The following is an 11,992-nucleotide window of genomic DNA, read 5'->3' as shown; positions in this document are numbered from 1 at the left end:
TTTATATGGTTGGTCCCTAATTTTTTTTTACTCTGCCCATCCCGCTGGTTTAGTTTTTGTTTGTGGTAAGTCTAGAAGAGACCTGAAATGACTCTTGTACCTTTATCTATATGTTTTTAGTTTTTTTATTACTGATTTTATTTCTTTAATTATATTAATTTTAGTGGGTTCTAATCCATGTTATCTCTTGCACACAAAAACACACACATACTCAAGTTCCTCTTTGAAAATCACTGAAAAGTAAAACTCAACAGATATCATCTTAGGCCTTTCTGTCTCTCCCCCTCTTCTCTCATCTCATCGGTGGTACATATAACCGGCACCTCCGACAAGCAACACTGTCACATCCGCCACCATATGCCGACATCGTCCTATGATGAATCATCGACTGACTACTATGTCGTAACTCCACCTCCAGATCTGCCCTCTGTCACTTCTTGTCCGGAGTACGACGATGACTTGAGTGGTGGCGCCGACGATCTCCTTCTTGCCGTCCACTAGTTCTTGAGTTTCATTTTGATCCACCCCAACAAACTAATCCCTTCCGCATCAGGATGTGCTCATCATTGCTGAAGAAGGTGCGTATGCAGGGTGGTGGTGATGGTTGAGTTCACTAGCATTGTATTAGATCCGGTGTCGATGTACCAGATCAAGAGGAAGAAGGAGATGGGTTTGTTTGCAGGGGAGGAAAACGAGCAAGAGAAGGGTATGCAAATGTTTCAGCGGTTGTGGTTGAAAGGTGGTTGACGACAGAAGTATAACCTACGACTTCTGGTTGCCGGAGGAAGAATGGTACGTGGTTGGTTGCATGGGAGGAAAAACGAGAATGGGAAGTGTAGGCGGATCTTTTTGACGGATGTGGGTGAGAGGCGATCGGCATCGTAGATTTCTGGCGGCTGTTATCTCATATGGTTCTCTAATGAGTTAGGGCTCTCTTATGGGTGAGGGTTCTCTAATGAAGTATCTAATGAAGTAGGGTAAGAGAAAAAGATAGAATGGTATAATAATATACATAATTATAACTAAATTAAAAAATAATAGTCAAGTACAAAACAATCTTTTTATTTATGGTAGGGACTATATATGTAACAAACATTGAGGACTATCCAAGTTAAGAAAATGTTAGGGAACAATCATGCATATTAACCCAAATAATAGAATGAAATTTACCCTTTTATTTAAGACCCATATTTATTGGTCACAGGTAATCTACTTATCCTTGGTGGCAAAAATAAATAAATAAAAAGTATATCTATTTAAGCATTTGACTGGTATAATATAATTTTTTTTGATATAATTGCAAAAATGTCCCTGTGGTATGTATTTTTTGGGGTTTTAGTCCAAACCACAACTTTTTTGGATTGTTGGTCCTTTTGAGGTAGTTTCGTTGCATTTTTGGTCCCTCGGTAAACTGAAATGACTATAATGCCCTTCTGATATTTTTTTTATGTTTTTTCTATTTAATTTAAATGAAAAAGAAAATAAATAATTAAATTGGACCCATCTCTCTCTCTCTCTCTCTCCCTCTCTCTCTCTCTCTCTCTCTCAATACACACAATAATATGAATTTGAAAAACAGTCGTTTTTTTTTCTTGATAAATACACAAGAATTTGATTCTCAAGACAATTTTTTTCCTGATTTCAACAACAAAAACATCACATTCACAAACCCATACATTATTCACGAACCCATAAATCTTTTCTTCTTGATTTTCCAGAAACCATTCATGAACCCCCAAAATTTCTTCCAGAATCCTTTAAACCCAAAACTGAAACCCAATCACACCTACCTTGAAACCAATCTCCAACCAAATAACCCTTGAATGATTTTCAACCTCATCAACCCACAAAAGAAACCCACTCCTAGGTCCCTATAGATTTCAATAATCATCATTTAGCAAAAGAAACCCAAATGTTATCGAGGTTAGAATAAGAATGGAGTATTATATTCGGGCAAGTGTAGTATTCCCTACCGAGATTCTTCTTAGTGGTGGAAGTTCTTATGATTGCCATGCTTCCACAATCGCACATCACTATTTTTTCTTGTTTGGATGAGAAGAAGTAAAAAGAAGATGAAGATCTCGTGAAGAAGAAGAAGAAACTGAGAAAAAGAAGGAAGAAGAACCGGTCAAATGGACAAGAATCGGTCAAATGGACGAATAAAAAGCATGGACCGGTCAAATGGGTTTTAGATGAGGAACCTGACCCCTTCAGTTTTTACAAAAGGACATATTCAACCCGACAAAATCAACTTTATTCCCTTAAAAGACACAAAAATAACATAAGATACTGAATGGGCAAATGTGAAAAACATCGTAGGGCTCTAGTGTCATTTTCCCTTAATATATTTTGTACACATATATGAAAGTATTATACATGTATTGTTTGTTGTGTTAGGGTGTTGATATATAGTTGATAAAAAAAATAAAGAATTTGGTTAGTCATATATATTTTTTTATATAGTAATTGACATGAGTCTTGTGGGTTGGTGTGGTTGATCAAACGGGAGGCTTTGTTGGTGAATCATTGAGGCATGTTAGATTCACGGTGATTTTGGTTAAAAGAAAGGGTGTCAAATTAAACCCCATATCTATCCATTGTTCTCAAGAATGAAAGCATCCACTTAAACATAATATCATATCATATCATATCATTATAAAAGAAACATATTTTTTTTTCTTTCATCAAAATCATTTGAAACTCTTATGACTTTTCACTTTCTTTCTAATAATATTATAAATTTGTTAAATAATGTTAAATAAACAAAAAAAAAACATTTGCCTAAACATAAACTTATAACTGTTTTGAAAATCTCTTTGATTTATAAGCACAAACGGTATACTTGATTATATTTTCTAAATGAATTCATTTTATAATGAATTTTTGAATCATGAAAATACACATAAACAAACTTTCTATATTAGGTAGCTCTTTTAGATTTATGATTTTGTGATTTAACAAGAAGTTATTTAATAAAAAATTACTTCTTCGGATAAAAACTTACAAGATTATTGAAAAATGGAATTATTGAATAATATTTTTTTTACAACGCTTATTTATTTATTTATTTTATTTACCTAATATGTTATTTAACAAAATGAAATTATTGACAAAGGTATAATGGAGTTCGATTAAAATTTCTTCTTCCCACAACGATGGTGAGAGTAAACAAGAGAATGTTGTTGAGTGTGAAGCCATTGGGCTGGTCAAAAGGCAGAAAACATGGCAGAAAACATGGAAGAAAAGCAAGTCAAAAAGGTGGAAAATGAGTGGTGATCCATATTTCTCGGATGCATGTTTCATGGCTGCTTTTCTTGTTCAATTGTTTACTTCAGACTCTATATATGAGTCTCATCTGTATTGTAAAAATAAGCAACAAAGAGTGAGTGCAGATTAGCACCAAGAAATATAAACTCCTAGTTACCAGTGGATGTAGGTCAGAGAAGGACCGAACCACGTTAAATCCCTCGTGTTCATCCTTGTGTTCTTGTTTTTCGTGAGCTGTGTGTGTGTTTAGAGTCATGTGTTAAGTGTCTCGATCCTAACAAGTGGTATCAGAGCAAGGTTTTAGCTCCAGAAGGTGATTTTCAGTTTTTGGTCGAAATTTTTTTTCGTCAAAAACGATTTTGGTGTATACCGTTGGGAAGGTCTCGTTCCGAAGATTCCGAAAATATTTTTTTCTGAATTTTTTGACCACCGGAAGACGTCCAAATCGCCGGTCAAAGGTTGCCGGAATAGTTACCGGAAAAACCAGTTTCGCCGGAGAAGACGACACTGTAGAACTGTAGCAAGCACTGTAGCACGACGTCAGCGGTGACGTCAGCAGGCACTGTAGCAACACTGTAGCAGATTTGAAAAATTGCAGTTTAGCCCCTGAACTTTCAGAAAATTACAGTTTAGCCCCTAATCTTTCAGAAAATGGCAGAAAACAGTAAGCTTCAGATTGAGAAGTTTGATGGGAAAGATTTTGGTTGGTGGAAGATGCAAATTGAAGATTTGCTCGTGCAGAAAGACTTGGACGCAGTTTTAGGTGAAAAACCGGAGGCGATAACACAGGCAAACTGGGAGATTTTGGATAAGAAGGCCAAGGCATTTATTAGACTGACGTTGTCAAAGGATGTTGCCTTCAACATTTTGAAGGAGACCTCGGCAAAGGGAATCATGGAGGCATTGTCTAATATGTACGAGAAGCCGTCGGCAGCAAATAAAGTCTTCCTGATTCGGGAGCTAGTCAACACGAGGATGAGGGAAGGAAGTTCAGTTACAGTACACATCAACAATTTGAACTCGATTTTATCGAGACTTGGGTCAGTGGGAATAAAATTTGAGGACGAAGTTCAAGCTTTACTACTGTTATCATCATTACCTGACAGTTGGTCCGGAACAGTTACAGCCGTTACTAGTTCCTCAGGATCAAAAGAGCTCACTTTTGAGGGAATTCGGGATTTAATTCTAGGCGAAGACGTCAGACGAAGAAATTCCGGGGAATCATCAAGTGAACAATTGAATGTGGTCAGAGGTAGAAAAAATAACAGAGGTAGTGGGAGCGGGAACAGGAGAAGGAGTCAGTCGAGGACTCGAAATGATGTGACTTGTTGGAACTGTAAAGAGGTTGGACATTTCAGGAATCAATGTCCAAAAGACAAGAAAGAAGTTAACGCTGCAGTAGACCATTCAGATGATGATGTTTTGATCTGTAGTGTGGAGAGCAATGTGGATTCCTGGGTTATGGATTCGGGTGCTTCATTTCACGCTACCCACAGCCGTGAAGCACTGCAGAATCTAAAAGAAGGAGATTTTGGTAAGGTAAGACTGGCGAACGATGAGGTTCTTGATGTGACGAGCATAGGTGACTTAGTTTTGAAGACTCCAGTTGGTCCATGGACTTTGAAGGATGTCCGGGTAATTCCAAGTCTGAAGAAACAATTGATTTCTGTTGGGCAGTTGGATGAACAGGGACACGAGGTTAAGTTCAGGAATGGACAGTGGAAGGTTGTCAAAGGAAATCTTGTGATAGCTCGTGGACATAAGAAGGGTTCATTATATATGGTCAGATTACCATCTGAGGGAATAACCGTCCCAGTTCAGAAGAAAAACAAAATCCGGTTCATAGAGTCTCGTGGACAGAAGAAGGTTTGCTTTGCAGATGGCAAACCCAGAGTCACAAGTCAGATTCAGGTTGAACGTGTTTGGAACGATTCAGAAAAACCAGTCAAGGGCATTCATAGCAGTGGGAGCAAGGGTTGTGCTTCAGCTAGAATACCCAGAACACAGTGGGTTAAGAGAACCAGTATTCCATCTGTAAAAGTCTCTCCAGATTATCTGCTTCATATGGAGAGTGTCGTTTGCTCTCAAGATGTTCCAGGATCGGGCAGTTCATTTCACTGGGAGCCGGTGGAGACAGAGAACAGGTCAGTGGCAGACTTAGTCATGACTGATGTGTTGGAGCTAACGGAAGCTTCAACTAGCCTTTAGGTAAATTGAAGAGAAGGCCAGGGTAACTAGGAAGGAGTCAAGATCAAAAGTTTTTACAGAAATACAGATACACAGTTGAAGCTATGGTGAAGATTGTTTCGTGGCTTCAAGTGGGAGATTGTTGAGTGTGAAGCCATTGGGCTGGTCAAAAGGCAGAAAACATGGCAGAAAACATGGAAGAAAAGCAAGTCAAAAAGGTGGAAAAGGAGAGGTGATCCATATTTCCCGAATGCATGTTTCATGGCTGCTTTTCTTGTTCAATTGTTTACTTCAGACTCTATATATGAGTCTCATCTGTATTGTAAAAATAAGCAACAAAGAGTGAGTGCAGATTAGCACCAAGAAATATAAAATCCTAGTTACCGGTGGACGTAGGTCAGAGAAGGACCGAACCACGTTAAATCCCTCGTGTTCATCCTTGTGTTCTTGTTTTTCGTGAGCTGTGTGTGTGTTTAGAGTCGTGTGTTAAGTGTCTCGATCCTAACAAATGTCTCGTCCTCTATATATATAGGAAAGATTGAAATTTTCAAATGCAAAAAGCCATAAGAACTTCATTACGCCTGCCTTTGTAGGATACTTTGGTTTTGGCAAGTGTCCAGTTAAGTTTCAGATTTTTTAAAATGGTTATGGACCATATTTTTTCTGGTTCAAACTGGGTTTTCAATAAAAACAATTATGTTGTTGGGTATATTGAGTTGAACCTGTCTGAGTTTGACCAATTTAAGCCGAGTTTGATTAATGTATAAGTGCTTTGGCCGGGTTAGCCAAACTCGTCTCGGTTGAAGGTGAAGTCCGAGTAACTTGTGAGTATTTGGTTGAGTTGGTCAAGTTTTACAACCTTGTTAATAAAATTTTAAGTTCCAACCTTATAATGATGTATCTCTTATCATATGTTCTATATAATGATAGTATTTAAGATAATTTTTTTAATTTAGTATGAAATTATTATTTAATAGATAGCAATAATGACTTAGTTATTTTTAACAACTTTCATTTGGTTCTATTTTAACTACATAACTTTGTATAAGGGCAACAACTCCAAGTGTCAACATTATCTCTTATGATATAGTGCAACATAAAGATAATACTTAAAATCAGGATAATATTTAAGATAATTTTTTGATTTATTATAAATTTATTATTTATTTGTTAATAACAATGATTTAGTTATCTTTAATATAACATATCTTTTTCTTATTTTAACTAGGTATTTTATACATGCATTGGCCTGGTGGAACATAAAGTTGTGTTATTTATAATCATGTCATTTGTGTATTTTAAAGTGGGAACAAAAACATCAAATAAGTTCTTCTTGGAGTTTCCACGTTGGCTGTTTTTTGATGTAAATCTCCATTTATCCATTTCATACTCGAAAGACAAGTGCTCCTAGCCTAGCTGAATTTATTTATTTCTATTTTATCCTGAAAATTAGAAGTCTAAATGTTAAGAAAGGTGTTGAGTCAACCCAATGATGTTTTGATTTAAGATCAAAATTGTTAGCATTTAAGTTTACGTTTCTTTCTAGGATTTAGGACAATGAGAATTAACCATCGGGAAAGTGCTAGTGTCCTTTTTTATTGCTTAGTTTTTCTTTTTTCTCAACAAATATGTACTTTTTTTTGGAAACGGCGATTTAGAAAAAACAACAAACAAAACAGAACAAGCGCATGCCTACAAGAGACAGGCGGAGCAAAAAGAAAACAAAACAAGATTACATTGTTTTAAAAGGACAACAAAGCCAATCCGACCAAATAAATCTACCCAAATTGCCCCTAAAGTTCACCCAATTGTACACCTCAATAATGATGTGGTCCGCAGTATTCGTAGGGGTGGTGTGCTTTTTATTAAACACCATGTCATTTCTGGCTTTCCAGACAAACCAAAGGTAACCGTACACAATGGCAATCAAGATTCTTCTCTTCTTTGGATCTCTACCCCAATTAGCCGCAAAACCCACAAGGTCTTTCACCGAATCAAAAGTCTGCCATGGGATATTACACCATTTTAACGTCCATTGAAGCACCTCAGTAGCGAACGAGCAGCCAATCAAAATGTGATATGTAGAGTCGAGTCCATTAGAGCAAAAGTGACCGGAGGTGGGAATGGAGACTCCTCTGAGAGAAAGAGCCACCGCAGAAGGAATGCGATCCATACATGCACGCCAAGAACCGGTTACTTTGCGGGGGACCTCATTAGTACAGATGATTGGATTATCAACAGCACATGTGATTTTAAAATCGATAATACGTCTTAAATTGATGACATAAAAACTGCCATCAATAGCCAAGGTAGAAGTCCACCTGTCGGGGGAATTAGTGTCGGGGGAATTAGAGACAGACCAGTTACGGAAATAATCTTGAAATTTGTCCCACTCCTCGATCTCACAAGGGAGCCTTGGCGTTTTTTTCCATTTCCAGCAACAACCATTTACGGAAATTCTCTCAGAAACAAAACAAGATTTTTTTCACATCAAGGGCCAACAGGTGAGGAAATTGAGAGGCAAGAGGTTCATCTCCCAGCCAATAGTCATGCCAAAAGAGGGTGTTAGTACCAGAGCCCACCGAACACTTGAGAATCTTCATGGGATTGATGCCTAAAGCTTCAAGATCTTGCATAATTTTACCAATATTATACCAAACGCCTGGAAAAGACTTCTTAGAAATATTAGATAGCGGTTTCGAAAAGGAGTTATGAATAGCGCAAATAGCCCGACTCCAAAGTGTTGTGCTATCTGACTTTATTCTCCAGATCCATTTGAAGAGTAAAGCAATATTGATACTCCTCATAGACCCAACACCGAGGCTACCACACTCTTTACTAGCCAAAACAGTATCCCATTTTACCCAGTGAATTTTGTTTCTTTCCTCACATGCTCCCCAAAGGAAACGACGTCTGATTTTTTCAATGTTCTCCAAGATGGAAGCCGGAGCTTTGAACAAAGAAAAGTAATACAGGGGCATGCTCCCAAGGACTGATTTGACTAAAATTAATCTACCACCTAAGGATAAATTTTTTGATTTCCAGTTAGAAAGTCTGCCACTAATCTGATCCATAACTGGAGCCCAGTTGTGTTTATGAGCCATGTTGGCCCCCACAGGAACACCAAGATAAATAAAAGGGAAGGTGGTTGCTTCACATCCAAGGATTCTGGCACAACTAGAAATCTCGTTGTCCGCCACCCCTAAACCAAAGACTCTAGACTTGTGGAAATTAACACGGAGACCGGAGACGACATAGAAGCAACGGAGAATTCTAGCCAAGTTCGAGAAATTGGAGTTGGTCCATTCACCGACGAAGAGGGCATCATCTGCATAAAAAAGATGGGAAATAGAAGGCCCATTATTAGGGAGATGAATGCCGGTAAAAATAGCGTTTTGACATGCTGATCGCATTGCCGCGTTCAGCCCTTGCATGGCAAGACTAAAAAGGAAAGGAGAGAGAGGGTCTCCCTGTCTAACGCCCTTGGATATGAGGAACTCGAAGGTGGGGGAGCCATTAATGAGAATCGAAGCTCTTGAGGAGGCGAGGCAGCCTCTAATCCAAAAGCGCCATCGGTGACCAAATTCCATTTGCGCCATCAAGGAGTCTAAGAAATGCCAATTGACGGAGTCAAAGGCTTTATCGAAGTCAACCTTGAATAGAAACGCCTTCATCTTAGTCTTTTTAGCCCAAGAACATATCTATTGAAAAATATTTTTGACAGTCAAGTTGGGAATGGTTGATGTCCTATTTCAAAATAAGTGAGTCAGAATCAAGATTTAACTTGAGGTTTTATAATTTTTATGGGAATCTAATTTTTCCCATGATTCTTCTTCTTGCGAGGTTGAAGTGTTACCTTCCTCCATGGGTGCTGATCGAAATTTTCTAGCTTGATGACCTTTATCGGATTAATCAGTTTGAAATATCCATAAAATGAGTTTTTAGTTTCAAGGGCATTTTAGGAAAGTTACATATTTAAGTTTTATTTTATTGTTTTAGAGTTTGAGTATGATTCTATTTCAATTAGTATATATAGGTGTAATAGTTTGTTGGAACCCCAAGTTTTTGTTTAACCTTTGGAATCAAGTAATTACTTTTTTTCTTTTCTTTTAGCCATTGTTTTCTTTCTTTTTGCTTTTTGTTGGGCAATCTTTGCAACACAAGAAAATTGTATCTTGTTTGTTATCTACACTTGGTATCAGAGAGGTTTCGTTGAAGGGGGTCTGATTCGAGGTTGATTACAAGGAACCCCGATTTCTCTTAATTAGGCTTGTGAGAGACTAATCGGAGTCGCGGAATAAACGGATGGGAAGACGTCAAAGCGGGTGACTTTAATTCGGTTCGTTTTGTAGGTGACGGAAGACGGTAAAGGTGGTCGCGACCTTGTCTTGTTGTGCGGTGGAAGAGTGCTCTCGGAAAAAGCTTGATTAAATAGGTTGGGATTAAGGAGAAAGGGATGTCGTTGGTTAAAGAAAGAGGTTCGATGACATATAAAGTTCCGGTTTTGACTCCAACGAATTATCCAGTGTGGGCGGTCAAAGTCAAGTCGATTATGGATGCACACGGCATATGAGAGAAGGTCAGACCAAAGGCGTCAGGTGAAACATCATATCAAAAGAAGTCAAAACAAGCTCTTACCTTCTTGTTTCAAGCGATACCCGAAGACATGGTATTGCAAATGGCGAGTTACACTGACCCAAAGCAAGTGTGGGATGCGCTAAAAACACGGTATTTGGGAGTGGATCAGGTGAGAACGGCTCGACTTGCAACCTTAAAAAGGGAGCTTGAAAGTTTACGCATGAAGGAGGGTGAAACGGTTGATGATTTTGTGACAAAATTATCCGGTTTAGCGTCAAAAGTAAGGAGTCTTGGTTACGAGCTTGAAGAAGTTGATTTGGTGAAAGGGTTACTTGATTCGATGCCTAAGTCGTTTCTTCAAATCGTGGCTTTAATAGAGCAATGTTTCGAGTTGGATTCGATGTTATTCGATGAAGCGGTTGGTAAATTGAAGGCATACGAGGAGCGTATAAGAGGAACCGAGAAAGTGGAGGACACTCAATGTGGGTTGTTGTTGGCTAGTGAGGAAAAATCACATGTTTGTAAGCATTGTGGCAATGAATGTTCAAATCGGGATGACTTTGGACATGGCCGAGGAAGAGGTCGGGAGTCCGGGAGAAGTCGAGATGGTAATGAACATGTCCGGGATAAAAATCACGTAAGATGTTACAAATGTGGTGAGTTTGGTCACTACAAAAACGAGTTTCCTAAATGGGAAAAGGAAGAAGCGGGTCTAATCGAAGACAAACCGACAGTGTTTTGAACGAGTGGTATGATCAAACCGATTAAGGGGGTGATTGTTGGATTAATCGGTTTGAAATATCCATAAAATGAGTTTTTAGTTTCAAGGGCATTTTAGGAAAGTTACATATTAAGTTTTATTTTATTGTTTTAGAGTTTGATTCGGATTCCAGTTAGTATATATAGGTGTAATAGTTTGTTGGAACCGCACGTTTTTTGTTTAACCTTTGGAATCAAGTAATTACTTTTTTTTCTTTTCTTTTAGCCGTTGTTTTCTTTCTTTTTGCTTCTTGTTGGGCAATCTTTGCAACACAAGAAAATTGTATCTTGTTTGTTATCTACAACCTCTACGCCCACAATTGTAACACTTGAAAGGCCCATATTGTTTGTATATCGCCCTTTGTGCTTCTGACTAGATGTACCCCCATCTCATTGTCTTTACATTTTATTTCTTGATCAGGAATTTTATGCTTGTCATCATTACACTTAATGTAATGGCACAATTGAACTTTCCTTTTCCTCTGTCTGCCTACAACACTTTTTCAATTTTCACTTAAATTCCACATTTCCACCTATATGCTTAGCTAACGTTTCTTGCACTGCTAGAAGGTTTTTAAACTCGGAATAAAGATGGTTGAATTGGCCATCCTTGAATTGATGCAACAAAGCATATGAACTCAGGATTTAGACCAGGAAATATTATCCTCTTAATTCTCGTTTCTCGAATCGAGGCTTGGAGGTCTAACTTAGTGATTTCTCTGCACATTACTTTGAATTTGCGGAAGCATTGTGGAATACTTAGTTCCTTTTTGTGATACAGACAATAATTTCTTTTCAAGCATTTGCAATCCGATGTCATTCTTTTTAGAGAACAACATTTCCAAGGTGTCCCATGCTTCCTTGGGTGTTGTCATGTCCCTGATGTGCTCTATCACTTCTTCTTCTATGTTCCTTTTGATAACAAACAATTCTTTCTCTGCCTTAATCCTCCACTTTCAAAGGACTCCATTGTTATCTTTAGCCTCCGGTGAAAGGACTCTGTTTGTTATCTTCAGCCTCTGGTTGTATTTTGGGTCCACTCAAAACCTCTCACAAATACTAACCTTGCATATATGACATTATACGTGTTTCCCAAATATTGTAGTTGTGTTGATTGAGTTTCTTCGCTCTACTGGCTACTTGAATCTTTACCATGAACACCTCTCTCTGTTTACTAATTAAGTTGGGTACCCATATGTTT

General features: G+C 38.0%; 1 protein-coding gene across 1 annotated transcript; it reads right to left on the bottom strand.

The window, feature by feature from the left end:
• Positions 1-7,186: 7,186 nt before the first annotated feature.
• LOC145113612 (uncharacterized) lies at positions 7,187-8,867 on the bottom strand. Its single transcript, XM_079049684.1, has 2 exons — positions 8,037-8,867; positions 7,187-7,915 (listed from the first exon to the last, which is right to left on the bottom strand). The coding sequence occupies exons 1-2, from the start codon at positions 8,865-8,867 to the stop codon at positions 7,187-7,189; spliced, it is 1,560 nt and encodes a 519-aa protein (XP_078905810.1).
• Between the last annotated feature and the right edge of the window lie 3,125 nt (positions 8,868-11,992).

This window comes from Lactuca virosa, chromosome 5 (genome assembly GCF_052849685.1).
Source record: "Lactuca virosa cultivar CGN04683 chromosome 5, Lactuca_virosa_CGN04683_v6, whole genome shotgun sequence".
NCBI lineage: Eukaryota > Viridiplantae > Streptophyta > Magnoliopsida > Asterales > Asteraceae > Lactuca > Lactuca virosa.
Note: the sequence above shows the minus strand (reverse complement) of the source record. Positions and strands in the feature narration are given on the sequence as shown.

Coding starts and splice junctions, on each gene's coding strand:
- LOC145113612 (XM_079049684.1), bottom strand. CDS start 8,867: ATGCGATCAGCATGTCAAAACGCTATTTTTACCGGCATTCATCTCCCT. Junction 7,916..8,036: donor TGAAGATTCTCAAGTGTTCG/GTGGGCTCTGGT, acceptor TTTGTTTCTGAG/AGAATTTCCGTAAATGGTTG.